The 27440-nt window shown below is 57.7% G+C and overlaps 4 protein-coding genes and 1 non-coding gene across 7 annotated transcripts; 3 read left to right on the top strand and 2 right to left on the bottom strand.

The window, feature by feature from the left end:
- The first annotated feature begins 6 nt into the window (after positions 1 to 6).
- On the top strand, positions 7 to 2469 carry LOC144247907 (distal membrane-arm assembly complex protein 1-like). 2 transcript variants are annotated; one of them, XM_077789597.2, is made up of 4 exons: positions 11 to 29; positions 299 to 593; positions 672 to 1163; positions 2287 to 2469. In XM_077789597.2, the coding sequence occupies exons 3-4, from the start codon at positions 977 to 979 to the stop codon at positions 2352 to 2354; spliced, it is 255 nt and encodes an 84-aa protein (XP_077645723.2). In that variant the 5' UTR covers positions 11 to 29; positions 299 to 593; positions 672 to 976; the 3' UTR covers positions 2355 to 2469. The 2 variants fall into 2 exon arrangements, with proteins under 2 accessions (XP_077645722.1, XP_077645723.2); XM_077789596.2 differs by lacking the exon at positions 2287 to 2469 and having other exon boundaries at positions 7 to 593; positions 672 to 970.
- LOC146764833 (small nucleolar RNA SNORA57) lies at positions 83 to 216 on the top strand. Its single transcript, XR_014950612.1, has one exon. It is a non-coding gene; the product is annotated as a small nucleolar RNA SNORA57 (small nucleolar RNA).
- Positions 2470 to 2471: 2 nt separating the features above from the next.
- LOC144247943 (UBX domain-containing protein 1) lies at positions 2472 to 12525 on the bottom strand. 2 transcript variants are annotated; one of them, XM_085563996.1, is made up of 8 exons: positions 11969 to 12525; positions 11283 to 11336; positions 10103 to 10222; positions 8558 to 8701; positions 6797 to 6907; positions 6063 to 6155; positions 4037 to 4253; positions 2472 to 3121 (listed from the first exon to the last, which is right to left on the bottom strand). In XM_085563996.1, the coding sequence occupies exons 1-8, from the start codon at positions 12043 to 12045 to the stop codon at positions 2870 to 2872; spliced, it is 1068 nt and encodes a 355-aa protein (XP_085420122.1). In that variant the 5' UTR covers positions 12046 to 12525; the 3' UTR covers positions 2472 to 2869. The 2 variants fall into 2 exon arrangements, with proteins under 2 accessions (XP_085420122.1, XP_077645821.1); XM_077789695.2 differs by having other exon boundaries at positions 2984 to 3121; positions 6797 to 6848; positions 11969 to 12517.
- A 1098-nt stretch (positions 12526 to 13623) lies between these two features.
- Positions 13624 to 23359, bottom strand: LOC144247923 (seipin). The gene is made up of 10 exons (XM_077789620.2): positions 23342 to 23359; positions 20942 to 21253; positions 19744 to 19825; positions 18563 to 18706; positions 17436 to 17570; positions 16674 to 16771; positions 15597 to 15729; positions 15479 to 15524; positions 14519 to 14584; positions 13624 to 13866 (listed from the first exon to the last, which is right to left on the bottom strand). Exons 2-10 carry the CDS (start codon positions 21214 to 21216, stop codon positions 13694 to 13696), a joined length of 1152 nt encoding a protein of 383 aa, XP_077645746.2. The 5' UTR covers positions 21217 to 21253; positions 23342 to 23359; the 3' UTR covers positions 13624 to 13693.
- Positions 23360 to 23727: 368 nt separating this feature from the next.
- On the top strand, positions 23728 to 27015 carry GNG3 (G protein subunit gamma 3). Its single transcript, XM_085563667.1, has 3 exons — positions 23728 to 23857; positions 24552 to 24657; positions 26315 to 27015. The coding sequence occupies exons 2-3, from the start codon at positions 24559 to 24561 to the stop codon at positions 26441 to 26443; spliced, it is 228 nt and encodes a 75-aa protein (XP_085419793.1). The 5' UTR covers positions 23728 to 23857; positions 24552 to 24558; the 3' UTR covers positions 26444 to 27015.
- Positions 27016 to 27440: the final 425 nt, after the last annotated feature.

Below are 27440 nucleotides of genomic sequence, written 5' to 3'. Positions count from 1 at the left end.
CTTTCGGCGCCGGGCGCGCTCCGGGCCGGGTCCGTTCGCGGGCGGGGGTCGGGCTCGGGGCGCGCGGGCGGCGCCGGGAGCTCCTCCCGTTCTTGGCGGGCCCCGGCGGGGCCGTGCCGGGCTCCGTGATGTGCGGAGGGACAGCAGCGGCCGGCGCGATGTCTTCGGTGCCGGCGGTGGCGTCCGCCGGTCCCACCCTCACGCGCCGGGACAGGGGCCGGGGTTTGGCGCCGGGGTTGGGGCTCCGGAGCCCCGCAGCGCTCGGGCCGCCGCCTCACCGCCCTCTTCTCCCCCGCAGGACCGGCCGAGGCAGCGGCAGCGCCGCGGGAGCGCGCCGGCGGCGGGAGGAGCGCGCGGAGCTTTCACTTGGCAATAAACGGCTCCGATCCGCTTCTCTCTCGCGGCTGCGTCCGCCGGTCCCCGTTGGGGGCGGGTCCCGCTGCCCCGGCCCCGCCTCCGCTTTCCCGCGCGCCGGAAGCGGCGCAGCGCGCGCGATGGCGCCGGACCCGCGCTGGCCCCGCGCGCTCGCCCGCGGCGCCGTCCCGGTGGCGCTGGGGCTGCTGCTCTGGGCGGCGCTGGCGGCCGGGGACAAGGTACGGGCGGGAGGCGGCGCGGGGCCGCCCGGGGCCGGGACCCGCCGGTCATTCCCGGTTCTTTCCCCCGTTCCGCAGGCGCCGCCGGCCGGGGACGCCGCGACTTTGGCGCAGCGGCGGCGCCACAACGAGCTGATCGCGGCGGCGCTGCGCGAGGCCGCCCAGACCGACGACAACGTGGCGCACCGCGCGGCGCCGTGCCGGAAGTGACGTCAGCACCGGGACTCCCCCCCCCCGCCCGCGCCGCCGTTTGCCGGCGACCTTGAATTCCCCCCGGAACCATCGGCGCGGGGCGCGCTGTGCGCGCGGGACTCTTTTTGGCGCCGGCCGCACCCGGAGGTTTTTGCGGCGCGGCCACTTCCGGCGGCGCTTCCGGTGCCGCCATGTCGCGCCGGGGCGCGGAGCCCGCGGAGGCGCGGCCGCTGTTCGGCGGCTGCTGGAGCTGCCGCCTGCTGAGCGGCGCGGGGCTGCTGCTGGCCGCGCTCTGGGTGTACCGCGGCCCGCGCGGCGCCCTGCGCAGCGGCGCGCCGCCCTCCATGGCCGCCATTGCCCAGATCACGCTGGCCGCCGGTGAGGGGGGGGGGGGGCGGTCCCGGGGGGCGGGGGGGGCGCGGGATGTTCCGACGCGGCCCCGAAATGTCAAAAAGTGGCCCCGAAAAGCCCCCGAGTGTCTCGGAGTTGTCACAAAGCGGCCCCGGAATGCCCCAAAATGTCCCGAAAATGCCCCGAAACGGCTCAGGGCGTCCTCGAATCATGGGAATGTCCCCAGGTGGCTGGAAGTGTCCCCAAATTTCTCCAAAATGTCTCCAAATTCCCCAAAATATCCCCGAAAATTCCCAAAAGGCCCCTTAAATGGCCTCAATTTGTCCCAAAATGGCACCAAAATGTTGCCAAACGTCCTCAAATATTCCCAAAATGGCCCCAAATTATCCCAAAATGGCCCCAAGTCCAAAAAAGTCCCAAAATGGCCCCAAGAAGTCCTAAAATATCCCAAAAAGGCCCCAAACGATCCCAAAATGCCCCGAAAAGTCCCAAAATGGCCCCAAGAAGTCCTAAAATATCCCAAAAAGGCACCAAACGATCCCAAAATGCCCCAAAAAGTCCCAAAAAGGCCCCAAGATGTCCTCAAAATGCTCTAAAATGGCCCCAGAAATATCCCCAAATTGTCCTAAATGTCCCTGAGGTGCCCCAAGTTGTCCCGAAATGGCCCCAAATTCCCAGATCACCTCAAATTCCCCCCGGAATCCTGGGGAGGGGGAGGGGTTGGGGCTCCCATGGGTGGGGGAGGGTCCTGGGGTGTGCCCAGGTGTGCCCTGGTACCGCCAGGTGTGCCCAGGTATATCTAAGGTGCCCCCAGCTGTGCCTTAGGTGTGCCCAGGTGTATCACAGATGTGTGAGCCATGCCCCAGGTGTGCCCAGGTAACCCCAGGTGTATCTCAGGTGCCCCCAGGTGTATCTCAGGTGTATCTCAGGTGCCCCCAGGTGTGCCCAGGTACCCCCAGGTGTATCTCAGGTGTGCCCAGGTTCCCTCAGGTGTGCCCAGGTGCCCCCAGGTGTATCTCAGGTGCCCCCAGGTGTGCCCAGGTGCCCCCAGGTGTATCTCAGGTGCCCCCAGGTGTGCCCAGGTACCCCCAGGTGTATCTCAGGTGTATCTCAGGTGTGCCCAGGTGCTGCAGCCTCCCCCTCCCCGCAGGTCTGGGCGCCTGGGCCATCGTCATCCTCGCCGACCCCGTGGGACGCCGGCGCCGCCCGGAGCCGTGAGGGGAACCGGGACCGGCACCGGGACCGGCACCGGGACTGGCACCGGAACCGGCACCGGGACCGGCACCGACCGGCGCCCGCGCGCCAATAAAGAACCGGAACCGGCTCCAGAGGGGCTTGGGGCTTCTGGGGTTCATTTGTGGGGGATTTGGGTTTATTTGGGGGTTTTTTGGGTTTATTGGGGGGTTTTTTTGGTGTTTATTTGGATTTTTGGGGGGATTTTTAGGGGCTGTTTTTGGTTTCTTTAGGGTCACTTTGGGTTAATTTGACTTTTTTGGGTTAATTTGACTTTTTTGGGTCTGATTTGGGGTTTTTTTGGGCTCACTTGGAGTTGGTTTGGGTTTATTTGGGATTTTTGGGTTAGTTTTTTGCGGTTTATTTCGTAATTTTTTTTGGGTTTATTTGCTTTTTTTTAAATTTTTTGTCCCTTTATTTGGGGTTATTTGGGTTTGAGTTTTTTGACGCTTATTTTGGAGTTTTTTAGATTTGGAGTTTTTTTTGTTTATTTACAGTTTTTAAAATTTTTTTTCCACTTCATTTGGGGCTTTCTGGGAGGTTTTGGAGTTTATTTGGTTTTTTTTGGATTTTTTTTTATTTGTTTGGGAGTTTGTTGGGTTTATTTGGAGTCCTTTGGGTTTGACTTTTTCAATTTTAATTTTTTCCAGTTTATTTGGGGTTTTCTCGGGGGGTTTTGGGGTTCTCGGGGAGTGCCCCCCCTCAGCTCCCCTCCTTTTTGGCCACGATGACGACGGCGGAGGGAACCAGGCCTGGAAAGGGGGGGGAATGTGAGCACCCCAAAAAAATCCCCCAAATCCCCCCAAAATTCCCTCAGAGACACACCAACCCCCCCAGGACCCACCCTGGATCCCCCAAATCACCCCCAGGGACCCCCAAAATCCCCAAGGACCCCCCCAACCCTTCCCAAATCCCCTCAGGGACCCCCAAAACCCATCAGGGCCCCCCTAAACCCCCCAAGGACCCTCCAAATGCCCCCCAGGATCCCCAAATCCCCATAGGAACCCCCAAGAACCCCCAAAAATACCTGGAGACCCCCCCAAATCTCCCCAGGGACCCCCAAACCCCCCCAAGGACCCCCAAACCCTTCCCAAATCCCCCAGGGACCCCCAAAATCCCCCCAGGGACCCCCAAACCCCCCCAAGGATCCCCCAACCCTTCCCAAATCCCCTCAGGGACCCCCAAAACCCATCAGGGCCCCCCTAAACCCCCCAAGGACCCTCCAAATGCCCCCCAGGATCCCCAAATCCCCACAGGACCCCCCCAAACTCCCTGGAGACCCCCCCAAATCTCCCCAGGGACCCCCAAACCCCCCCAAGGACCCCCAGACCCTTCCCAAATCCCCCAGGGACCCCCAAAATCCCCCCAGGGACCCCCAAACCCTTCCCAAATCCCCCCAGGGACCCCCAAAATCCCCTCGGGGATCCCCCAAACCCCCCAAGGACTCTCCTAGACCCTGCCCAAACCCCCCCTCCGGGGACCCCCAAAATGCCCTGAAGACCCCCCCCAAATCCCCCCAGAACCCCCTGAACCCCTTGACCCCTTCAGGGACCGCCCAGACTCCCCCCAGGACCCCCCAAAATTCCCTGGAAACTGTTTTAGGAGGTCCCCAAACCCCCCAGGACCCCCAGAGCCCCCCAGGACCCCCGGAGCCCCCCAGGACCCACCCAGCTCCTGCAGGGGTTTCTCCATGTCCTCGTCGGTGAAGAGGCGCCGGGGAAAGGCCGTGCGGAGGCTGAAGGGCTCGGGGGGACCCCCGGAGCCGCCCCCCAAACCCCCCGAGCCCCCCGGGCCCCCCTGGAGCTCCACGAAAAGCCGCACGGCCGCCAGCGGCTCCCGCGCCCGGAAACTCTGCGTGAGCGCGCGGCCGTCGGGCAGGCGCAGCTGGGGGAGAAACCACCCAAAATGTCACTAAAACCACCCAAAACGGGACTAAAAACACCCAAAACGGGACCAAAACCACCCAAAATGTCACTAAAACCACCCAAAACGGGACCAAAATCACCTTAAATCCACCCAAAATCAACCCCAGTCCAGCAGGCGCAGCTGGGGGAGAAACCACCCAAAACGGGACCAAAACTACCCAAAACGGGACCAAAACCACCCAAAACGGGACCAAAATCACCCAAAACGGGACCAAAATCACCCAAAACGGGACTAAAACCACCCAAAACGGGACCAAAACCACCCAAAACGGGACCAAAATCACCCAAAATGTCACTAAAACCACCCAAAATGGGACTAAAAACACCCAAAACGGGACCAAAACCACCCAAAACGGGACCAAAATCACCCAAAATGTCACTAAAACCACCCAAAATGGGACTAAAAACACCCAAAACGGGACTAAAACCACCCAAAACGGGACCAAAACCACCCAAAATGGGACCAAAATCACCCAAAACGGGACTAAAACCACCCAAAACGGGACCAAAATCACCCAAAACGGGACCAAAACCACCCAAAATGGGACCAAAATCACCTTAAATCCACCCAAAATCACCCCCAGTCCGGCAGGCACAGCTGGGGGAGAAACCACCCAAAACGGGACCAATATCACCCAAAACGTCACTAAAACCACCCAAAACGTGACCAAAATCACTCGAAATGTGCCCCAAATCACCCTAAATAACCCAAAATGTGCCCCAAATCACCCTAAATAACCCAAAATCAACCCCAGTCCGGCAGGCGCAGCTGGGGGAGAAACCACCCAAAATGTGACTAAAATCACCCAAAATGTACCCAAAATAACCTAAAAGGTACCTAAAATAACCCAAAATCCACCCAGATCCTCCCAAAATCCCCCAAAATGCCATCAGAGAATTCCCAAATCCCATCGGGGAGCCCACAGATCCCCCCAGATCCTCCCAAAATCCATCCCAAATCCCATCAGGGCTCCCCCAAATCCCATCAGGGATCCCAAATCCCATTAGGGATCCCCCCAAATCCCATCAGGGCTCCCCCAAATCCCATCAGGGCTCCCCCAAATCCCATCAGGGCTCCCCCAAATCCCATCAGGGACCCCAAATCCCATCAGGAATCCCCCCAAATCCCATCAGGATCCCCCCAAATCCCATCAGGACCCCCCAAATCCCATCAGGGATCCCCCCAAATCCCATCAGGAATCCCCCCAAATCCCATCAGGGATCCCCCCAAATCCCATCAGGGATCCCCCAAATCCCATCAGGACCCCCCAAATCCCATCAGGGATCCCCCCAAATCCCATCAGGGACCCCAAATCCCATCAGGGATCCCCCCAAATCCCATCAGGATCCCCCCAAATCCCATCAGGGACCCCAAATCTCATCAGGGATCCCAAATCCCATCAGGATCCCCCCAAATCCCATCAGGGCTCCCCCAAATCCCATCAGGATCCCCCCAAATCCCATCAGGGCTCCCCCAAATCCCATCAGGACCCCCCAAATCCCATCAGGGATCCCCCCAAATCCCATCAGGGCTCCCCCAAATCCCATCAGGGATCCCAAATCCCATCAGGATCCCCCCAAATCCCATCAGGGCTCCCCCAAATCCCATCAGGGACCCCAAATCCCATCAGGGATCCCAAATCCCATCAGGAATCCCCCCAAATCCCATCAGGGATCCCAAATCCCATCAGGATCCCCCCAAATCCCATCAGGACCCCCCAAATCCCATCAGGGACCCCAAATCCCATCAGGGATCCCGAATCCCCACCTGGATCCGGCAGTGCTCGTGCTCCCGCGGCGCCGGCGGCTCCCGGGGCGGCTCCCGGGGGGGATTTGGGGGCTCCGGGGGGGTGGGGGCGAACTGCGGGAGGGGCAGGGGGAGATTTGGGGGATCCCGGCGGGGCTGCACCCCAGAGTGGCCTCGGGGATCCCCCAAATCCCCTGGGAATTCCCCAAATCCGCTGGGATCCCCTAAATCCTCTGTGATCCCCCAAAATCCTTTGGAATCTCCCCAGAATCCCTTAAGATCCACCCCCCAAATCCTTTGTGATCCCCCAAAATCCTTTGGAATCCCCCCAAATCCTTCAGGATCCCCAAAACCCTGTGGGATTTCCCCCCCAAAATCCCTTAAGATCCCCCCAAATCCCCTGGGATCCCCCCAAAATCCTTTGGAATCCTCTCAAATCCTTCAGGATCCCCCAAATCCTTTGGGATCTCCCCCCAGAAGCCCTTAAGATCCACCCCCCAAATCCTTTGTGATCCCCCAAAATCCCCTGGGATCCCCAAAATCCCCTGGGATCCCTCAAAATCCTTTGAGATCCCCCCAAAATCCTTTGGAATCCTCTCAAATCCTTCAGGATCCCCCAAATCCTTTGGTACCACCCCCCCCCCCCCCCAGAATCCCTTAAGATCCACCCCCCAAATCCTTCAGGATCCCCCCAAAATCTCCTGGGATCCCCCAAATCCCCTGGGATCCCCAAAATTTGTTGAGATCCCGCTCACCCTCTGTGCCCGCTCCGCCTTGTCCCGCTCGATCTTCTCCCGCACCCTCTGCCTGGGGAGTTTGGGGGGAAATCCCAAATTTCCAGGGGTTCCCCGAAACTTTTGGGATCCCTAAAAATCGGGAGGGGCTGCGGCAATCCGGGGGATCCCGGCGGGATTTGGGGGATCCCAGAGGGATTTTGGGAATCCCGGGGGATGTGGGGAATCCTGGGGAGATTTGGGGGATCCTGAGGGAATTTTGGGAATCCTGAGGAGATTTTGGGGGATTCTGAGGGAATTTTGGGAATCCTGAGGGGATTTGGGGCGCATCCCAAAGGATTTGGGGGATTGTAGGGGAATTTGGGAGATCCTGAGAGGATCTGGGGAATCCTAAGGGAATTTTGGGGATCCCAGGGGATCTCCAGGGGCACCCCCGAAGTTTTAGGGTGGCACTCTCAGGTTTGGCGGTGCAGGGAGCGTCCCCAAAAGGTTTTCAGGTGGGAATCCGGGGAATTTTTATGGTCTGAGGGAATCCTGAGGGGTTTTTGTCCCCCCAAAACCCCCATGGTGCCGCCATTGCCCCTGAGGGCTTTTCCCGCCTTTTTCGTGAGGGCTTTTCCCCTTTTTTTAAGGGTTTTTCCCACTCGTTTTCCTGAGGGCTTTTCCCCTTTTTTGTGAGGGATTTTCCCATTTTGTGTGAGGGCTTTCCTCCCTTTTTTCCTGAGGGCTTTTCCCCTTTTTCCTGAGGGCTTTTCCCCTTTTTCCTGAGGGCTTTTCCCCTTTCTTGTGAGGGCTTTTCCCTTTTTCCTGAGGGCTTTTCCCGCCTTTTTCCTGAGGGCTTTTCCCCTTTTTCCTGAGGGCTTTTCCCCTTTTTCCTGAGGGCTTTTCCCCTTTTTTGTGAGGGCTTTCCCCCCTTTTTTCCTGAGGGCTTTTCCCCTTTTCCTGAGGGCTTTCCCCCCTTTTTTCCTGAGGGCTTTTCCCGCCTTTTTCTTGAGGGCTTTTCCCGCCTTTTTTCCTGAGGGCTTTTCCCGCCTTTTTCCTGAGGGCTTTTCCCCTTTTTCCTGAGGGCTTTTCCCCTTTTTCCTGAGGGCTTTTCCCGTTTTTCCTGAGGGCTTTTCCCCTTTTCCTGAGGGCTTTTCCCCTTTTTCCTGAGGGCTTTTCCCGCCTTTTTCCTGAGGGCTTTTCCCGCCCTTTTTTGTGAGGGCTTTTCCCCTTTTTCCTGAGGGCTTTTCCCGCCCTTTTTCCTGAGGGCTTTTCCCGCCCTTTTTTGTGAGGGCTTTTCCCCTTTTTCCTTAGGGCTTTTCCCCTTTTTCCTGAGGGCTTTTCCCGCCTTTTTCCTGAGGGCTTTTCCCCTTTTTCCTGAGGGCTTTTCCCCTTTTTCCTGAGGGCTTTTCCCTTTTTCCTGAGGGCTTTTCCCGCCCTTTTTCCTTAGGGCTTTTCCCTTTTTCCTGAGGGCTTTTCCCTTTTTCCTGAGGGCTTTTCCCGCCTTTTTCCTGAGGGCTTTTCCCGTTTTTCCTGAGGGCTTTTCCCCTTTTTCCTGAGGGCTTTTCCCCTTTTTTGTGAGGGCTTTTCCCCTTTTTCCTGAGGGCTTTTCCCGTTTTTCCTGAGGGCTTTTCCCGCCCTTTTTTGTGAGGGCTTTTCCCCTTTTTCCTGAGGGCTTTTCCCGCCATTTTGGCGCCCCCGGCAGCTCAGAGGACCCAGCTCCTCCCGGGATTTTTCTGGGTGGAAATTTGAGGAAATTCGGGGCGGCTCCCCCGGAGTTCGGCGCCTGGGGTCCCTCACCGCGCCGCCCGCTCCTCGGCGCGCTCCCGGCGCCGCTCCTCGGCCGCGCGGCGCCGCTCCTCGTCGCGCCGCCATTCCCGCAGCTTGGCCAGCTCCTGCCCCCGGCGCCGCCGCTCGCGCTCCTGCCCCGCCTCGGAGAGCAGCCTGGGACCCAAAAACACCCAAAATTCTGAACCCCAAAGTATCCCTGAGCCCCAAAATCCCAGAGGCACCGCGCTCCTGCCAGCCTCGGAGAGCAGCCTGGGACCCAAAAACACCCCAAATTCTGAACTTCAAAATATCCCTGAGCCCCAAAATCCCAGAGGCACCGCGCTCCTGCCCCGCCTCGGAGAGCAGCCTGGGACCCAAAAACACCCAAAATTCTGCACCCCAAAGTATCCCTGAGCCCCAAAATCCCAGAGGCACCGCCCTCCTGCCAGCCTTGGAGAGCAGCCTGGGACCCAAAAACACCCCAAATTCTGAACCCCAAAGTATCCCTGAGCCCCAAAATCCCAGAGGCACCGCGCTCCTGCCCCACCTCGGAGAGCAGCCTGGGACCCAAAAACACCCCAAATTCTGAACCCCAAAGTATCCCTGAGCCCCAAAATCCCAGAGGCACCGCGCTCCTGCCAGCCTCGGAGAGCAGCCTGGGACGCAAAACAGCCTGAACCCCAAAAATACCCAAAACTCCCCCAATATACCCCAAAAAATCCCCAAATCCACCCCAAAATACCCCAGAATCGTCCTAAAAATACGCACTGAAAAATACCCAAACAACATCCCCAAATCCACCCCAAAATACCCCAGAATCGTCCTAAAAATACCCAAAAATACCCACTGAAAAATACCCCAAAACCATCCCAAAAATCCACCCAAAAATACCCCAAAATCGTCCTAAAAATACCCACCGAAAAATACCCAAACAACATCCCCAAATCCACCCAAAAATACCCCAAAATCGTCCTAAAAATACCCACTGAAAAATACCCAAAAAACATCCCAAAATCCACCCCAAAATACCCCAAAATCGTCCTAAAAATACCCAAAAATACCCACTGAAAAATACCCAAAAAACATCCCCAAAATCCACCCAAAAATACCCCAGAATAGTCCTAAAAATACCCACTGAAAAATACCCCAAAACCATCCCCAAAATCCACCCAAAAATACCCCAGAATCGTTCTAAAAATACCAAAAAAACTCACCATAAAATGCTGCAAAACCAGCCCAAAACCCTCCCAAAAATACCCAAACCCTCCTAAAAATACCCAAAAAACTCACCGTAAAGTGCCCCAAAACCAGCCCAAAACCCTCCCAAAAATACCCCAAAAAATCCACCAAAAAATACCCTAAAACCCACCAAAAAATACCCCAAAGCCCTCCTGAGAATACCTGAAAACTCTGCCCAAAACCACCCTGAAACCCCAAATTAACCGCTCTGAACCCCAAAATATCCCTGAGCTCCCCAAACCCCAAAATTCCCTCCCCAAACCCCAAAATTCCCTCCCCAAACCCCAAAATTTCCCCCCCAGACCCCAGAATGTCCCTTTAAACCCCAAAATTCACTTCTGGGTCTCGTCCTCGGGGGCCGGCGGCTGCCGGGGCCCCCCCAGGCCCGCGGGCGGCGCCCCCAAACCCGGGGGGAGTTCGGGGTCCGAGTCGGGGTCGTCCTCATGAGCCACCAGCCTGGGGACCCAAAAATCGGGGGGACCCCCGAATTGGGGGGGGACCCAAAATTGGGGGGGTCCTGGGGGGCTCTGTAAGGTCTTTGCAGCATCCCAGGAGGAATTTTGGGGTGTCAGGGGGTTTTTGGGGAGTCATGAAGGGAATTTAGGGGTCTCAGGGAGTTTTTGGGGGGTCCCAGGAGGAATTTTGGGGACCCTGATGGGAATTTTGGGGGTCCCAGGGGGGGTTTGAGGTTCTGCAGAGGTTTTTGGGGGGTCTCAGAGGTTTTTGGGGTCCCAGGAGGAATTTCAGGGGTCCTAAAGGGAAATCTGGAGATCCTGGGGGGGGGGGGGTTTGGGGTCCCAGAAGGAATTTTGGGGACCCTGATGGGAATTTTGGGGCTCCCGGGGGTGTTTTGGGGTCCCGAAGGGAATTTTGGGCGTCCCAGGGGGGGTTCTGGAGTCCTGGGGAGAATTTTGGGGGTCTCAGGGGGTTTTTGGGAGGAATTTTGGGGTTCCCAAGTAGAATTTTGGGGGTCCTGGGAGGGGTTGGGGTCCCGAAGGGAATTTCAGGGGTCCCAGGGGGATTTTTGGGGTCCCAAAGGGAATTTTTGGGTTACCGAGGCTGTTTTTGGGGGTCTTAGGGGGTTTTTGGGGGTCCTAGGTGGAATTTCAGGTGTCCTGGGGATCATTTTGGGGGTCCCGAGGCTGTTTTTGGGGGTCCTGGGGTTTTTTTCTGTGGTCCCGGGGCTGTTTTTGAGGTCCCGGGGCTGTTTTTGGGGTCCCGGGGCTGTTTTTGGGGTCCCGGGGCTGTTTTTGGGGGATCCCGCTGGATTTTTTGGGGGTCCCAGGGTTTTTTTGGGGGTCCAGGGGCTGTTTTTGGGGTCCCGGGGCTGTTTTTGGGGTCCCGGGGCTGTTTTTGGGGGATCCCGCTGGGTTTTTTGGGGTCCCGGGGCTGTTTTTGGGGTCTCGGGGCTGTTTTTGGGGGTCCCGGGGCTGTTTTTGGGGTCCCGGGTCTGTTTTTGGGGGATCCCGCTGGGTATTTTGGGGGGTCCCGGGGCTGTTTTCGGGGTCCCCCTCACCAGTCCATGGCCGGCTCCACTCCCCGGTTCCCGGTCAGCGCCAGCGCCTTCGCCCTGCGGGACCGGGGGGTCCCGGTTATTTTGGGGGTCCCGGTTATTTTGGGGGGTCCCGGTTATTTTGGGGGGTCCCGGTTATTTTGGGGGTCCCGGTTATTTTGGGGGATCCCGGGGCCTTTCCATGTCCCACCCCCCCCATAACCCCATTCCCGGTGCCGTTCCCGGGCCCCCTCCCCGCTGTCCCCCCGGTGTATCCCCGGTGTCCCCCCGCTCTCCCCGCTGTCCCGGTGTCCCGCTGTCCCCGGTCTCCCCCCGGTGTCCCGGTGCCGTTCCCGGTCCCCCCGCTCTCCCCGTTATGCCCGGTCTCCCGCTGTCCCGCTGTCCCCCCGTTATCCCCGCTGTGCCCCCGTTATCCCCGGTCTCCCCCCGTTATCCCCGCTGTCCCGCTGTCCTGGTGTCCCCGTTATCCCCGGTCCCCCCGGTCTCCCCGTTGTCCCCCCGGTGTCCCGGTGTCCCGGTGCCGTTCCCGGTCCCCCCGGTGTCCCGGTGTCCCCCCCCTGTCCCCCCGTTATCCCCGTTATCCCCGCTGTCCCGCTCTCCCCGGTCTCCCCCCGGTCCCCCCGCTGTCCCGGTGTCCCCCCGTTATCCCCGGTCCCCCCGGTGTCCCGGTGTCCCGGTGCCGCCCTCACGCCCGCCGGGGCCCGAATCCCATCTCCAGCAGCGCCTCCAGGGCCCGCCCGGGCCCGGCCCCGCCGCCCGCCGCCATCGGGGCGGCGCCGCGACCGCGGCACGAGGGGACGGCGGCCGGGGAGGGACGGGACGGGAGAGCGAGCGGGACGGAACGGAACGGGATGGGAATGGAACGGGAACGGGACGGAACGGGACGGAAAGGGACGGGAACGGGAACGGGATGGGAGAGAGCGACCGGAACGGAACGGGAACGGGAGAGAGCGATCCGTATGGAACGGAACGGAACGGGATGGGAATGGAACGGAGAGAGCGACCGGAACGGGATGGGAGAGAGCGATCGGTACGGACGGCGGGAAAGTGACACTGAAAATGCCCCAAAAGCCACCAAAAAATGCCCCAAAATCCACCCAAAAGTGCCCCAAAACCACCCCAAAATCAACCCAATACCTACCCAAAAATGCCCCAAAATCCACCCAAAAATGCCCCAAAATCCACCCAAAAATGCCCCAAAACCCACCCAAAAATACCCCAAAACCCACCCAAAAATGCCCCAAAATCCACCCAAAAATGCCCCAAAATCCACCCAAAAATGCCCCAAAACCCACCCAAAAATACCCCAATATTCACCCAAAAATGACCCAAAATCCACCCAAAAATGCCCCAAAACCCACCCAAAAATACCCCAATATTCACCCAAAAATGCCCCAAAACCCACCCAAAAATGCCTCAAAAGCCACCCAAAAATGCCTCAAAATCCACCCAAAAATGCCCCAAAATCCACCTAAAAATGCCCCAAAATCCACCCAAAAATGCCCGAAAAATCCTCCAAAACCTATCCAAAAATACCCAAAAAACCCACCTGAAATACCACGAAGTTCCAAAACTGGCCTAAAGTGGCCCCGAAACCCCCCTAAAGTGACCCCAAAAATACTCCAAATCTCACCCAAAAGTGACTCCAAAACCCACCCAAAAATTCCCCAAAACATATCCAAAAATAACCAAAAAACCCACCTAAAATGCCCCAAAACCGCCCAAAATTTACTCCAAAAATACTCCAAAACTCACCCAAAAGTGACCCCAGAACCCTCCCAAAAATATCCCAAAAGCTCCCTAAAATCCACCCCAAAATAGCACAAAATCCACCCAAAAATACCTTAAAAAACTACACAAAAAAACCCCAAAACTGCCCAAAATGTACCTCAAAATCCACCCAAAAAATGCCCCAAAATTCTCCCCCCGGGCCCCTTCCGTGGGTCAAGATTTTGGGGGAAATTTTGGGGATTTTGTGGAGGATTTTTGGGGAGGATTTGGGGGAATTTTGGGGAGCATTTTGGGGAATTTTGGGGAGCATTTTGGGGAGGGTTTGAGGGAATTTTGGGGAGGATTTTGGGGAATTTTGGGGAGGATTTTGGGGAATTTTGGGGAGGATTTTGGGGAGCATTTGGGGGGCAGATTTTGGGGGAATTTGGGAGCATTTTGGGGAGGATTTCGGAATTTTAGGGAGGATTTTGGGGGATTTTGGAGACGATTTTGGGGGAACGTTGGGGGTTCTTTCGGAGGATTTTTTGGGTTAAATTCGGGCGATTTCGGGGATTTTGGAGGAAGATTCTCGGGGTCCCGCCCCTCCCCCCACAGCGGATGGACCCAACCTGGATTTCGGGAGGTGGGGGAGGGGCAAAGCCTTTATTGAGACCCCCAAAATTTGGGGGGGGTGGGGGAGGGGCTCAGGAGCTGGAGCAGAGGTGGCGCTGCCGGGGGGGGGAGGGGCGGTCCGGGAGGGGGGGGAGGGGCGTGGGGGGGCCCCCCTCCTCCTCCTGCCCCTCCCCCTCGTCCTCCTCTTCCTCCTGCCCCTCCCCCTCCTTGGGGGGGGCGTTGGTGGCGCTGAGCAGGGGGGGCTCTGGGGGGGGAGGGGCGCTCAGAGCCCCCAGACCCCAAAATCGAGCCCCTCCCCCCAAAATCGAGACCCTCCCCCCCAAAATCGAGCCCCTCCCCCCAAAATCGAGCCCCTCCCCCCAAAATCGAGCCCCTCCCCCCAAAATCAGGCCCCTCCCCCCCAAAATCAGGCCCCTCCCCCCCAAATCGAGCCCCTCCCCCCCAAAATCAGGCCCCTCCCCCCCAAAATCAGGCCCCTCCCCCCCAAAATCGAGCCCCTCCCCCCAAAATCAGGCCCCTCCCCCCCAAAATCAGGCCCCTCCCCCCCAAATCGAGCCCCTCCCCCCCAAAATCGAGCCCCTCCCCCCAAAATCAGGCCCCTCCCCCCCAAAATCGAGACCCTCCTCCCCAAAATTGAGCCCCTCCCCCCACAAATTGGGCCCCTCTCCCCAAATCTGGGGTCCTCCCCTCAAACCGAAACCCCTCCCCCCTAAAATTAGACCACCCCCCCGAAATTGGCCCCCCAAAATAAGCCCCCCCTAAAATTAAGCCCCTCCCCCTAAATTTATGCCCCTCCCCCCAAATTTAGGCCCCTCCCCCTACAATTAGGCTCCTCCCTCCAGCCTTGGGCCCCTCCCCCCCAATTTTGGGGTTTTGGGGCGCTGCCCCTCCCCCACCTCGGCCGGGCTCCGAGGCTCCGACGCTTTCGGGCTCCTCCGGATTTTGGGGAGGGGCAGAGAGATCTGGGGGTGGGGGAGAGGCAAAAACAACCAAAAAAATCATCTCGAACCTCCCAAAAATCCCTCCCACGTTTGCCCAAAATCCGCCCAAAATTCCCACAACATTCCTCCCCAAATCCTCCTCAAAATCTTCCCTAATTTGCCCAAAACCTTCAAATCCTCCCCAAAATATTTGCCAAATTCCTCCCCGAATCTCCTCCAAAATCCTCTCAAAATCTTCCCCAAATCCTTCCCAAAATCTTCCCCAAATCCTCCTCAAAATCTTCCTCAAATCCTCCTCAAAATCTTCCTCAAATCCTCCCCAAAATCTTCCTCAAAATCTTCCTCAAATCTTCCCCAAAATCTTCCCCAAATCCTCCCCAAAATCTTCCTCAAAATCTTCCCCAAATCCTCCTCAAAATCTTCCCTAATTTGCCCAAAACCTTCAAATTCTCCCCGAAATCTTTCCCAAATTCCTCCCCGAATCTCCTCCAAAATCCTCTCAAAATCTTCCCCAAATCCTCCTCAAAATCTTCCCCAAATCCTCCCCAAAATCTTCCTCAAATCCTCCCCAAAATCTTCCCTAAATCCTCCCCAAAATCTTCCCCAAATCCTCCCCAAAATCTTCCCCAAATCCTCCCCAAAATCTTCCCCAAATCCTCCCCAAAATCTTCCCCAAATCCTCCCCAAATCTTCCCAAATTTGCCCAAAACCTCCTCCAAATTCCCCAACATTTCCCCGAAACCCCCCAAAAAGTGTCCTCAAAATCCTCCCGAATTTCCCCCCAAATTTCCCCCCAAATTTCCCCCCAAATTTCCCCCCAAAATCCCCCCAAAAATCCCCCCAAAATCCCCCCAAAAATCCCCCCAAAATCCCCCCAAAATCCCCCCAGCTCCCGCAGCCCCTCCCCGCTCTCACCTGTGCCCTCCCCCTCCCCGGGGGCTCCTCCCTGGCTGGGCGGCTCCTGTTGGGTGGGGGAGGGGTGAGGGGGGTGGGGGAGGGGGTGCCCCCCGCCCCTCCCCCGCGCTGGGCTCACCTGGGCGGGGCGGGGCGGGCGCTGGCCCCGCCCCCAGCGCAGGTACCCGCCCAAGGTGAGCAGCGCCAGCAGCGCCCAATTGCCGGCCACGCCCAGCACGGCCGAGGTCAGCGGGAAGTGGTACAGCAGGTACCTGGGCGGGCGTGAGACACGCGTGACACACGTGTGTGACACGTGTGACATGTGTGTGACATCCTACAGGTGTGACACAGGTGTGGCACAGGTGTGTGACACAATCCCCGGCCACGCCCAGCACGGCCGAGGTCAGCGGGAAGTGGTACAGCAGGTACCTGGGCGGGCGTGAGACACGTGTGAGACACGTGTGACACGTGTGTGACATGTGTGTGACGTGTGTGACATGTGTGTGACATCGTACAGGTGTGACACAGGTGTGGCACAGGTGAGACAGGGACAGGGCCACACCTGGGGGCTGGGCCGGGCCTCTGGGGCAGTTTTGGGGCAGATTCAGGCCCGGTTTAGTTCAGGTTTAGGCCCAGTTTAGTCCAGGTTTAGACCCGGTTTAGGCCCAGTTTAGTCCAGGTTTAGACCCGGTTTAGGCCCAGTTTAGTCCAGGTTTAGACCCGGTTTAGGCCCAGTTTAGTCCAGGTTTAGGCCCAGTTTAGTCCAGGTTTAGACCCGGTTTAGGCCCAGTTTAACCCAGTTTAGACCCACCTGAGGCCGCTGAGGTGGGGCTGGGGCAGGTTTAAGGCCGGTTTTGGGGCCGTTATGGGGCGGTTTTGGGGCAGTTTTGGTGCAGGTTCAGGCCCGGTTTAAACCCGGTTCAGGCCCGGTTTAGGCCCGGTTTAAGCCCGGTTTAGGCCCGGTTTAAACCCGGTTTAAGCCCGGTTTAGGCCCGGTTTAAGCCCGGTTTAAACCCGGTTTAAACCCGGTTCAGGCCCGGTTCAGGCCCGGTTCAAGCCTGGTTCAGGCCCGGTTCAGGCCCGGTTTAAACCCGGTTCAGGCCCGGTTTAAGCCCGGTTCAGGCCTGGTTTAAGCCCGGTTTAGGCACGGTTCAGGCCCGGTTCAAGCCCGGTTTAGGCCCGGTTTAAGCCCGGTTTAAACCCGGTTCAGGCCCACCTGAGGCCGCTGAAGTGCGCGTGCACGCGCAGCCGCGCCCCGTAGAGCTGCACGCGCCGGCTGCGGATCTCCACCAGCGCCCCCACGGTCGGCGTGTACTGGGGGGCACGGGGGTCAGGGACCCCGAAACACCCCGGGACCCCAAAATACCCCCCAAAAACACCCTGGGACCCCAAAATACCCCCAGAAACAGCCCCAGAACCCCAAAATACCCCCAAAACACCCTGGGACCCCCAAATCCCCCCCAGGACCCCCAAACCCTCCCCCAGGACTCCCCAACTCCCCCCCAGGACCCCCCAAATTCCTCCAGGACCCCCAAACCCCCCCAAGGACCCCCCAAATCCCCCCCAGGACCCTCCAAACTCCCCCAGGACCCCCCAAACCCCCAAAATTCCCCCCAAACCCCCCCAGGACCCCCAAATCCCTCCCAGGACCCCCCAAATCCCTCCCAGGACCCCCAAATCCCTCCCAGGACCCCCAACCCCACCCAGGACCCCCCAAACCCCCAAAATTCCCCCCAAATCCCCCCCAGGACCCCCCAAACCCCCCCCCCCAGGACCCCCCAAATCCCCCCCAGGACCCCCCAAACCCCCAAAATTCCCCCCAAACCCCCAAAATTCCCCCCAAATCCCCCCCAGGACCCCCAAATCCCCCCCCAGGACTCCCCAAATCCCCCCCAGGACCCCCCAAACCCCCCCCAAATTCCCCCCAAACCCCCAAAATTCCCCCCAACCCCCCCAGGAGCCCCAGGCCCCAGCGCACGGGGTCCTCGCGGTAGCGCGCCATCAGCTCCAGCTCCAGGGTCTGGCTCTGCTCGGCGAAGCCGCTGAGGAAGAGGCCGGCGAAGGCCGCGGTGTGCAGGGCCCGCAGCAGGCGGGAGCGGTAGTGCAGCATGGCCTGGCGCCAAAATCCCCCAAATTCACCCCAAATCCCCCCCCAAAACCACCCCACATGGCCAGGGCCCACCCTGTTCCCAGCTCCTGTTCCCCCTCCCATTCCCATTCCCATTCCCATTCCCATTCCCATTCCCATTCCCATTCCCAGTCCATCCCAGTTCCCCCAGTCCCTCCCACTCCCCCCAGTCCCCATTCCCATTCCCGTTCCCAGTCCTTCCCAGTCCCCATTCCCATTCCCATTCCCATTCCCATTCCCCAGTCCCCATTCCCGTTCCCGTTCCCATTCCCATTCCCATTCCCATTCCCATTCCCATTCCCATCCCCATTCCCCATTCCCATTCCCCATTCCCATCCCCATCCCCATCCCCATTCCCGTTCCCATTCCCATTCCCATTCCCGTTCCCGTTCCCATTCCCATTCCCATTCCCGTTCCCGTTCCCATTCCCATTCCATCCCCATTCCCATTCCCATTCCCATTCCCATTCCCATCCCCATTCCCATTCCATTCCCATTCCCGTTCCCATTCCCATTCCCATTCCCATTCCCCATTCCCATCCCCATCCCCATTCCCATTCCCATTCCCATTCCCATTCCTATCCCCATCCCCATTCCCATTCCCATTCCCATTCCCATTCCTATCCCCATCCCCATTCCCATTCCATTCCCATTCCCATTCCCGTCCCCATTCCCATTCCCATTCCCATCCCCATTCCCATTCCCATTCCCATCCCCATTCCCATTCCCATTCCCATCCCCATTCCCATTCCCATTCCCATTCCCGTTCCCATTCCCATTCCCATTCCCGTTCCCATTCCCATTCCCATTCCCATTCCCATTCCCATCCCCATTCCCATTCCCATTCCCATCCCCATCCCCATTCCCATTCCCATTCCCATCCCCATTCCCATTCCCATTCCCATCCCCATTCCCATCCCCATTCCCATTCCCATTCCCATTCCCATTCCCATTCCCATTCCCATCCCATTCCCGTACCGAGCGCGCCGCCGTGGCCAGTGTCCGGCCGCCGTGGCCGTAGCAGGTCAGGGTCACCATGAACATCCCGAGCTCGCGGTTCACCGGCGACTCCGGCAGCTCCAGCTCCAGCGAGATGCGGTACAGCTGCCCGTAGAGCAGCACCTGGGCAGGTACACCTCCGTTACACCTGGGATACACCTGGGATACTCCTGGGATACTCCTGGGATACACCCGGTACAGCTGCCCGTAGAGCAGCACCTGGGCAGGTACACCTCCGTTACACCTGGGATACTCCTGGGATACTCCTGGGATACACCCGGTACAGCTGGGATACTCCTGGGATACTCCCGGTACACCTGGGATACACCTGGGATACTCCTGGGATACACCTGGGATACACCCGGTACAGCTGCCCGTAGAGCAGCACCTGGGCAGGTACACCTCCGTTACACCTGGGATACACCTGGGATACTCCTGGTACACCTGGGATACTCCTGGTACACCTGGGATACACCTGGGATACACCTGGGATACACCTGGGATACACCCGGTACACCTGGGATACACCTGGGATACACCTGGGATACACCTGGGATCCACCCGGTACACCTGGGATACACCTGGGATACTCCTGGTACACCTGGGATACTCCTGGGATACTCCTGGGATACACCCGGTACAGCTGCCCGTAGAGCAGCACCTGGGCAGGTACACCTCCGTTACACCTGGGATACTCCTGGGATACTCCTGGGATACACCCGGTACAGCTGGGATACTCCCGGTACACCTGGGATACACCCGGTACACCTGGGATACACCCGGTACACCTGGGATACACCCGGTACACCTGGGATACACCTGGGATACTCCTGGGATACTCCTGGGATACTCCCGGTACACCTGGGATACTCCCGGTACACCTGGGATACACCCGGTACACCTGGGATACACCTGGGATACTCCTGGGATACACCTGGGATACACCAGGGATACTCCTGGGATACACCCGGTACACCTGGGATACTCCTGGGATACACTTGGGATCCACCTGGGATACTCCTGGGATCCACCTGGGCATAACCGACATTTTGGCCCCACATTTTTGGCATTTTCTAACCCCAAATCTCCCCCCCCGTTTTTAAGGCCGTTGCCAGCCCCTCCCCCAGCCCCTCCCCCCCAAATTTGGGGTTTTCCGGAACCTTCTCGCGGTGCTCCCCCAGCAGGGAGACGTTGGCCGAGGGGAAGGAGCAGAGCTCGGGCCCGGGGCTGTCACAGTCCGACCTGGGGGCAAAACCGGGCTCAAAGCACCCCAAAACATCCCAGAACCCCCAAAAACCACCCCGAAACTCCCCAAAACACCCCAAAACAACCCAGAACCCCCAAAAAACACCCCTAAACTCCCCAAAACACCCTAAAACGCCCCAAAACTACCCCAAAACCCCCCAAAACCACCTCAAAACATCCCAAAATGCCCCCAAACTACCCCTAAACTCCCCAAAACCACCCCCTACCCCCCCGACCCTCACCTGGCCCAGGTGTGCACAGGGAAACCCACTGGGTGTTTTTGGGACTTTTTTAGAATTTTTTTTTAAGTGGGGTTTTTGTTTTTTTGGGGTTTTTTTGTTTTAAGGGTTATTTTAGGGTCACTCACCCCAGATTTTTTCCACCTGGACGCACCTTGGCACACCTGAACCTCCCAAAGTTCCCCCAAAACCCCTCCTGGGCACACCTGAACCCCAGTCAAACACACCTGAACCCCCCCAAAACTCTCCCAAGCTCCTCCAAACTCCCACCTGGCCACACCTGAACCCCCCCAAACCCCCCAAAACTCTCCCGAAACCCCTCCTAGCCTCACCTGGGACCACCTGAACCCCAGTCAAACACACCTGAACCCCCCCAAAACTCTCCCAAACTCCTCCAAACTCCCACCTGGGCACACCTGAACCCCCCCAAACCCCCTCAAAGTCCCGCAACCCCCACCTGAGCACACCTGGACCCCCCCAAAACCCCTCCCAGCACCACCTGAACCTCCCCAAACCCCACCTGGATACATCTGAAGCCCCCCAAAACCCCACCTGGCCACACCTGAACCCCCCCAAACCCCTCCCAAAACCCCTCCTAGCCCCACCTGGGACCACCTGAACCCCCCCAAAACTCTCACAAACTCCTCCAAAACCCCACCTAGCCACACCTGAACCCCCCCAAACCCCCAAAAACCCTCCTGGCCACACCTGAACTCCCCAAAACTCTCCCAAACCCCCCAGACCCCCCAGCTCACCTGAAGGCCAGGTGCAGCAGTGCGGCCGCGGGCAGGTACAGACACACCTGAACCCCCAAACCCCCTGAACCCCCCAAACCCCCCAAACCCCCCAAACCCCCCCAGACCCCCCAGCTCACCTGAAGGCCAGGTGCAGCGGGCGCAGCAGCGCGGCCGCGGGCAGGTAGGCCCAGTAGAAGGATCCGTAGAGGAAGAGCGCGGCCCAGAGCAGCAGCAGCGCCAGGCTCAGCCCCAGCGCCGCCCGCAGCAGCGCCCGCCGCGCCCCCCGGCCCAGCCGCGCCCCCCAGAGCAGCAGCGGCGGGGCGGCCCCGGCCCCGGCACCGGCACCGGCACCGGCACCGGCACCGGGAGCGGCACCGGCACCGGGAGCGGCTCCGCAGCGCCCCGGAGCCATGGCGGGGCCGCCACCGGAGCGCCATGGGCGGGACGAGCTGCGGACGGAGGGAGGGGAGGGTGGGGAGGGTGGGGAAGGGCTGCGCCCCACCCCGCCCGCCAGGGAAATAAAGGAATTTCGGGACGCTGTCCCAAAATTCCCACCCCGAAATCACCTCCCTCACCCCAAAATTCCCTCCCCAAAATTCCCTCCCCAAAATTCCCGGCCCCAACCCAAAAATTCCCACCCCAAAATTCCAGGCCCCAACCCAAAAATTCCCACCCCAAAATTCCAGGCCCCAACCCAAAAATTCCCACCCCAGAAATTTCGGTCCCCAACCCCAAAATTCCCACCCCGAAACCCCCTCCCCCACCCCAAAATTCCCTCCCCGAAACCTCCTCCCCCACCCCAAAATTCCCTCCTCAAAATTCCCTCCCTCACCCCAAAATTCCCTCCCCAAAATTCCAGGCCCCAACCCAAAAATTCCCTCCCCGAAATTCCAGGCCCCAACCCAAAAATTCCCACCCCAGAAATTTCGGTCCCCAACCCCAAAATTCCCACCCCGAAACCCCCTCCCCCACCCCAAAATTCCAGGCCCCAACCCAAAAATTCCCTCCCCGAAACCTCCTCCCGCACCCCAAAATTCCAGGTCCCAGCCCCAAAATTCCCACCCCAAAACCTCCTCCCCCACCCCAAAATTCCCTCCCCAGAAATTTCGGTCCCAGCCCCAAAATCCCCTCCCCCATCCCAAAATTTGAGGTGGGGGAACCCCAAAATTCCCTCCCCAAAATTTGTGGAGGAACCCCAAAATTCCCTCCCCAAAATCGCCTCTCCCACCCCAAAATCTGTGGGGGAACCCCAAAATCCCCTCCCTCACCCCAAAATTCCCTCCCCAGAAATTTCGGTCCCCAACCCCAGAATTCGCACCCCAAAATTCCAGGCCCCCAACCCCAAAATTACCTCCCCAAAATCCCCTCTCGCACCCCGAAATCGGTGGTGGAGGAACCCCAAAATTCCCACCCCAAAATTCCAAGCCCCAACCCCAAAATTCCCTCCCCAAATTCGGTGGAGGAACCCCAAGATTTCCCCCCCCCTCCCAAAATTCCCTCCCCGAAAATTCCAGGCCCCAAAATTCCTTCCCCAAAAATTTCGGGGCCCACCCTAAAATCTGTGGAAGAAATCCCAAAATTCCCTCCCCAAAATTCCCTCCCTAAAAATTCCAACCCAACCCCAAAATCCCCTCCCACCATTCCCAAAATCTGTGGGGGAACCCCAAAATTCCCTCCCCAGAATTCCTTCCCCAAAAACTCCCTCTCCAAAATTCCCTCCCTAAAAAATTCCCAACCCCAAAATTTCCATCCCAAAATTCCGGCCCCGTTCCCAAAATCCGAGGGGAAAACCCCAAATTCCCTCCCCGAGCCCAAAATTCGGAATTCGGGGCAGAGGGGAGGGGGGGGAGGGGCGGCCCCACCCCAAAATTGGGGCGGAATTCCCAAATTTCCCATCCCCCCTCCCGACTCGCGGGGGTGGGATCCCAGGGAGGAGTTTGGGGATTTGGGGAGATTTTTGGGGATTTTGGGAGAATTTGGGGAATTTTGGAGAGATTTTTCGGGAATTCAGGAGATTTTTGGGGATTTTTTGGGAGATTTTTTGGGGATTTTTGGGAGATTTTTGGGGGATTTCAGCAGATTTTTGGGGGGATTCGAGGAGATTTGGGGAATTTCAGAAGATTTTTGGGAATTTCAGGAGATTTTTGGGAATTTCAGGAGATTTTTGAGAATTTCAGGAGATTTTTGGGAATTTCAGGAGATTTTTGGAAATTTTGGGAGGATTCCGGGAGATTTTTGGGGCATTTTAGGGCGATTTTGGGGAATATCCGGGGAAAGGAGGGGATTCAACTGGTCCTGGAGGGGATCTGGGAAGGATTTTGGGGCAAATTTTGCGGATTTTGGGGCCAATTTTGGGCTCGCGGGGGGAATTCCGCCATTCCCGAGGAGTTTCTCAGGGAATTTTTTCGCGTTTCCGGCCCCCCGGGGCTTCCCGAGGGTCCCGGATGCGATTCCGGAGGTTTTGAGGGCGGTTTCCGGCCTTTCGGGGCGGATTTTTGGGGCAATTTTGGGTTTTTTTGGCGCTCCCGCGCCCTTACCGACCGCCGGCGCCTCCCGCTTCCCGCCACGCCCTGGCCCCGCCCCCGCCCCGCCCCTTCCGGGCGCGGGCCCCGCCCACTCCGAACCCCATTGGTCAGAACTCCCCTTGGCCCCGCCCTCCTGCATAATTAACAGCGCTCCCTTGGCCCCGCCCACTGCGGCCCCCGGGCCCCGCCCCGTTTCCATGGCAACGGCGGATTTGGGGCAATTTTGGGCCATTTTGGGCCATTTTGGGCCATTTTGGGGCATTTTGTGGCGCTTTCGGGTCCTCAGGGGTCCGGGGGGATTCCCTGAGGGCACCGGGGGTTCCTGGGGGAGCTTTGGGGGGTCCCGAGGGGATGGGCGTGGCCGGGGGGGGGGCTTTGGGGTGAATTTTGGGGGGATTTTGGGGGGCCGGAAGGATTTGGGGTGGGGAGGGGTCAAAATGGCGGGGGAGGGTCTCTAAGCCCCGCCCCGGCCCGGCCCCGCCCCCTCCGAGCATCGCCGGGAGCGGAGCGGCCGCGGGACCCGCAGAGGTGGGGGAGGGGCGGGGGGAGGGGGCGAAACCCCCAAAATCCGCCGAGATTTGGGGGGGGGGGAGGGGGCGAAACCCCCAAAATCCGCCGAGATTTGGGGTGGGGGAGGGGGCGAAACCCCCAAAATCCGCCGAGATTTGGGGTGGGGGAGGGGGCGAAACCCCCAAAATCCGGGGAGATTTGGGGGGGGGGAGGGGATTTGGGGTGAAATTTGGGGGGCTGGGGGCGGGGGAGGGAATTTTGGGGGGCAGAATTGGGGGTGGAAATTTGGGGTGGGGAGAGGGGATTTGGGATTGATTTTTCGTTTATGGATTTGGGGGAAATTTGGGATTTTTCCAGGAGGATTTGGGGTGGGAATGCCGTTTGCATTGGGGATTTGGCGTTTTTTTCTTAATATTTCCTTTTTTTTGTGGTTTTTTAAATTTTTTCAGGTTCTTTTTGAGTTTTTTGTTTTTGGGGGGGGGTGTTTGGGATTTTTTGGGGAGGCTCCCAAATTCTGGTCCGAGGGGTTAATTTAGAATTTTGGTGAAGAATTTATTATTCTTATTTTTATTTTTTAGAGGGGAAATATCACATTTATGGGGGATTTTTTCGGTTTGTATTTTTAATTTTTGGGTGGGATTTTTTGGGGGGTTTTTTGTATTTTTTTGGAGGGTTTTTTGGGGGGGGTCCCAAATTTGGGGTGCCCCCGCAGCCCCCCCATGAAGGGCGAGGCCCCCCCCAGCAGCACCCTGAGCGTGGGCCAGGCCCGGAAAATGGTGGAGCAGCTGAAGATCGAGGCCAGCCTCTGCCGGGTCAAGGTTTGGGGGAAAAACACGGGAAAACGGGAAAAAAGGGGGAAAAGGGGAAAAAAAAACACGGGAAAACGGGAAAAAAGGGGGGAAAGGGGGAAATGGGGGAAAGAAACAGGGAGAAACTGTGAAAAAGGGGGAAAATGGGGAAAAAGGGGGGGAAATGGGAAAAAACAGGGAAAAACCGAAAAAGGGGGAAAATGGGAATAAATGGGGAAAAAAGGGGGGGGAAAATGGGGAAAAAAAGGGGAAAATGGGAAAAAAGCCAGGGAAAAACTGAAAAAGAGGAAAATGGGAATAAATGGGGAAAAAAGGGGGAAAATGTGAAAACAAACAGGGGAGAACTGTGAAAAAGGGGGAAAATGGGAATAAATGGGGAAAAAGGTTGAAAATGGTAAAAAAAACCAGAGAAAACTGTGAAAAAGGGGAAAAATAGGAATAAATGGGGAAAAAGAACGGAAAATGGGAAAAAAACGGGGAAAATGGGAATAAATGGGGAAAAAAGGTTGAAAATGGGAAAAAAACAGGGAAAACTGTGAGAAAGGGGAAAAATGGGAATAAATGGGGAAAAAAAAGGGAAAATGGGAAAAAAATGGGGAAAATGGAGGGAAATGGGGGAAAAGGGGGAAAATGGCAATAAATGGGGAAAAAAGGGGGGGAAAGGGGGAAAAAAGGGGGGAAATGGGAAAAAAAACAAGGGAAAACTGTGAAAAAGGGGAAAAATGGGCATAAATGAGGAAAATGTGGAGAAACGGGGGAAAAAGCGGGGGGAAACTTGAAAAATTGTGGGAAAAAGGAGAAAAATGGGGGGAAAGGGGAAAATGAGAAAAAATTGGGGGGAAATAGGGAAAAAACAGGGAAAAGGGGGGAAGGTGAAAAATGGGGAAAAGATGTGATTTTGGGGGCTCCCAGGTGTATTTTTGGGTTTCCCAGGTGTATTTTTGACCTCCCAGATGTTACTTTTGAGGTTCCCAGGTGAATTTGTGGTTCCCAGGTATATTTTTGGGGCTCCCAGGTGTATTTCTGGGCTCCCAGGTGAATTTTGGGCTCCCAGGTGCATTTTTGGGTTTCCCAGGTGTATTTTTGACCTCACAGATATGATTTTTGAGGTTCCCAGGTGAATTTGGGGTTCCCAGATATGATTTTTGAGGTTCCCAGGTGTGTTTTTGGGTTTCCCAGGTGTGTTTTTGGGTTTCCCAGGTGTATTTTTGGACTCCCAGGTGTATTTTTGACCTCCCAGATATGATTTTTGAGGTTCCCAGGTGAATTTGGGGTTCCCAGGTGTATTTTGAGCTCCCAGGTGTATTTTTGACCTCCCAGGTGTATTTTTGGGGTTCCCAGGTGAATTTGGGGTTCCCAGGTGTATTTTTGAGGTTGCCAGGTGTAATTTTGGGTTTCCCAGGTGTATTTTTGACCTCCCAGGTGTATTTTTGGGGTTCCCAGGTGAATTTGGGGTTCCCAGGTGTATTTTTGGGTTTCCCAGGTGTATTTCTGACCTCCCAGATATGATTTTTGAGGTTCCCAGGTGTATTTTTGGGTTTCCCAGGTGTATTTTTGGGCTCGCAGGTGTATTTTTGACCTCCCAGATATGATTTTTGAGGTTCCCAGGTGAATTTGGGGTTCCCAGGTGTATTTTGAGCTCCCAGGTGTATTTTTGGGCTCGCAGGTGTCCAAGGCGGCGGCGGAGCTGCTCAGCTACTGCGAGGCGCACGCCTGCGAGGACCCGCTGCTCACGCCCGTGCCCACCTCCGAGAATCCCTTCCGCGAGAAGAAATTCTTCTGCGCCCTCCTCTGAGCGCCCCAAAACCCTGCGGAGCCTCCCCAAAAATCCCGAGTCTCCCCGCTCACATTTCGGGCCACCCCCGTGAAATTCCGGGGCCATTTCACCCCAAAAATGAGGCAGAAATGAGGGAGGGGGGGTGGGGGTAATTTGGGAGTTTTGGGGTCCCCCCCCATAGCTGGACCACCCCCCTAAATTTGGGATCCCCCCTAAAAAAGTGCTGGGGTGGTCCCAGCTCAAAATTTGGGGGGTTTCGGGTGGTTTTTTGGGGTTCCCCCAACCCCAAAAAGCTTTGAGGATGGACTCAGGGAAGGTTCTGGAAACGCCCCCCCAAAAATCACCCCAAAATTCCCCCTCCCCCCATCACTCTCCACCCCCCCACCTCAAAATGGGGACCCCTCCCCAAATTTTAGGACACGCCCAAGAATTCATCTCTCACCTCCCCCAGCCCAAACTTCAGGGGTTTGCCCCCCTCACCCCAATTCCGGCCCGAAGGGACCCCCGGGAGGGATGAAGGGGGGTGGGGGGTTCCCCAAATTTTGGGGTGTCCCCCACCCACTCCCCAAATAAACACTTGGCGGCACAGACGGGGCCGGGGCTTTTTTGGGGATCCCCCAAAGAAATGGGATTTGGGGGGTTGGGAGGTGAAAAATTGGGGTGGGGGGAGGGGGTTCCCCAAAATTAAGCGGGGGGGGGGAATTTTGGGTGGGGTGGGGGGCGGAAGAGAGGAATTTGGGGTTGGGGGAGGAGGAGAAAGGAGGAAAGGGAGGAAGGAGGAGGAGGGGGAAGAAAAATGGGGAAGAGGAGGAGGAAGAAATGAGGAGGAAGAGGAAAATGAAGAAGAGGCCCACACCCAAAATGGCGGCGCCCAAATCCAAAATGGCGCCTCCAGCACCCACAGGAACGGCGCCCACGAGCAAGATGGCGGCGCCCAAATCCAAAATGGCGCCCCCCGCACCCACAGGAACGGCGCCCACGAGCAAGATGGCGGCGCCCAAATCCAAAATGGCGC

The sequence above is a fragment of the Lonchura striata genome, chromosome 31 (genome assembly GCF_050655825.1).
Source record: "Lonchura striata isolate lonStrDom1 chromosome 31, ASM5065582v1, whole genome shotgun sequence".
NCBI classification, from domain to species: domain Eukaryota; kingdom Metazoa; phylum Chordata; class Aves; order Passeriformes; family Estrildidae; genus Lonchura; species Lonchura striata.
This window is presented reverse-complemented; position numbering and strand designations above follow the sequence as displayed.

What these genes read in the sequence shown, in the direction of transcription:
- LOC144247907 (XM_077789596.2), top strand. Translation starts at nt 129, where the DNA reads ATGTGCGGAGGGACAGCAGCGGCCGGCGCGATGTCTTCGGTGCCGGCG. An exon ending in CGCTGGCGGCCGGGGACAAG is followed by an intron (nt 594 to 671) that starts GTACGGGCGGGA and finishes CCCGTTCCGCAG; the next exon opens with GCGCCGCCGGCCGGGGACGC.
- LOC144247943 (XM_085563996.1), bottom strand. Translation starts at nt 12,045, where the DNA reads ATGGCGGCGGGCGGCGGGGCCGGGCCCGGGCGGGCCCTGGAGGCGCTG. An exon ending in GGATTCGGGCCCCGGCGGGC is followed by an intron (nt 11,337 to 11,968) that starts GTGAGGGCGGCA and finishes CCGGTCCCGCAG; the next exon opens with GGCGAAGGCGCTGGCGCTGA. An exon ending in GAAACCCCTGCAGGAGCTGG is followed by an intron (nt 3,122 to 4,036) that starts GTGGGTCCTGGG and finishes CCCCCTTTCCAG; the next exon opens with GCCTGGTTCCCTCCGCCGTC.
- LOC144247923 (XM_077789620.2), bottom strand. Translation starts at nt 21,216, where the DNA reads ATGGCTCCGGGGCGCTGCGGAGCCGCTCCCGGTGCCGGTGCCGCTCCC. An exon ending in TGGGGGAGCACCGCGAGAAG is followed by an intron (nt 18,707 to 19,743) that starts GTTCCGGAAAAC and finishes GTACCTGCCCAG; the next exon opens with GTGCTGCTCTACGGGCAGCT. An exon ending in AGCCTCGGAGCCCGGCCGAG is followed by an intron (nt 13,867 to 14,518) that starts GTGGGGGAGGGG and finishes CTCCCCCCCCAG; the next exon opens with AGCCCCCCCTGCTCAGCGCC.
- GNG3 (XM_085563667.1), top strand. Translation starts at nt 24,559, where the DNA reads ATGAAGGGCGAGGCCCCCCCCAGCAGCACCCTGAGCGTGGGCCAGGCC. An exon ending in CCAGCCTCTGCCGGGTCAAG is followed by an intron (nt 24,658 to 26,314) that starts GTTTGGGGGAAA and finishes TTGGGCTCGCAG; the next exon opens with GTGTCCAAGGCGGCGGCGGA.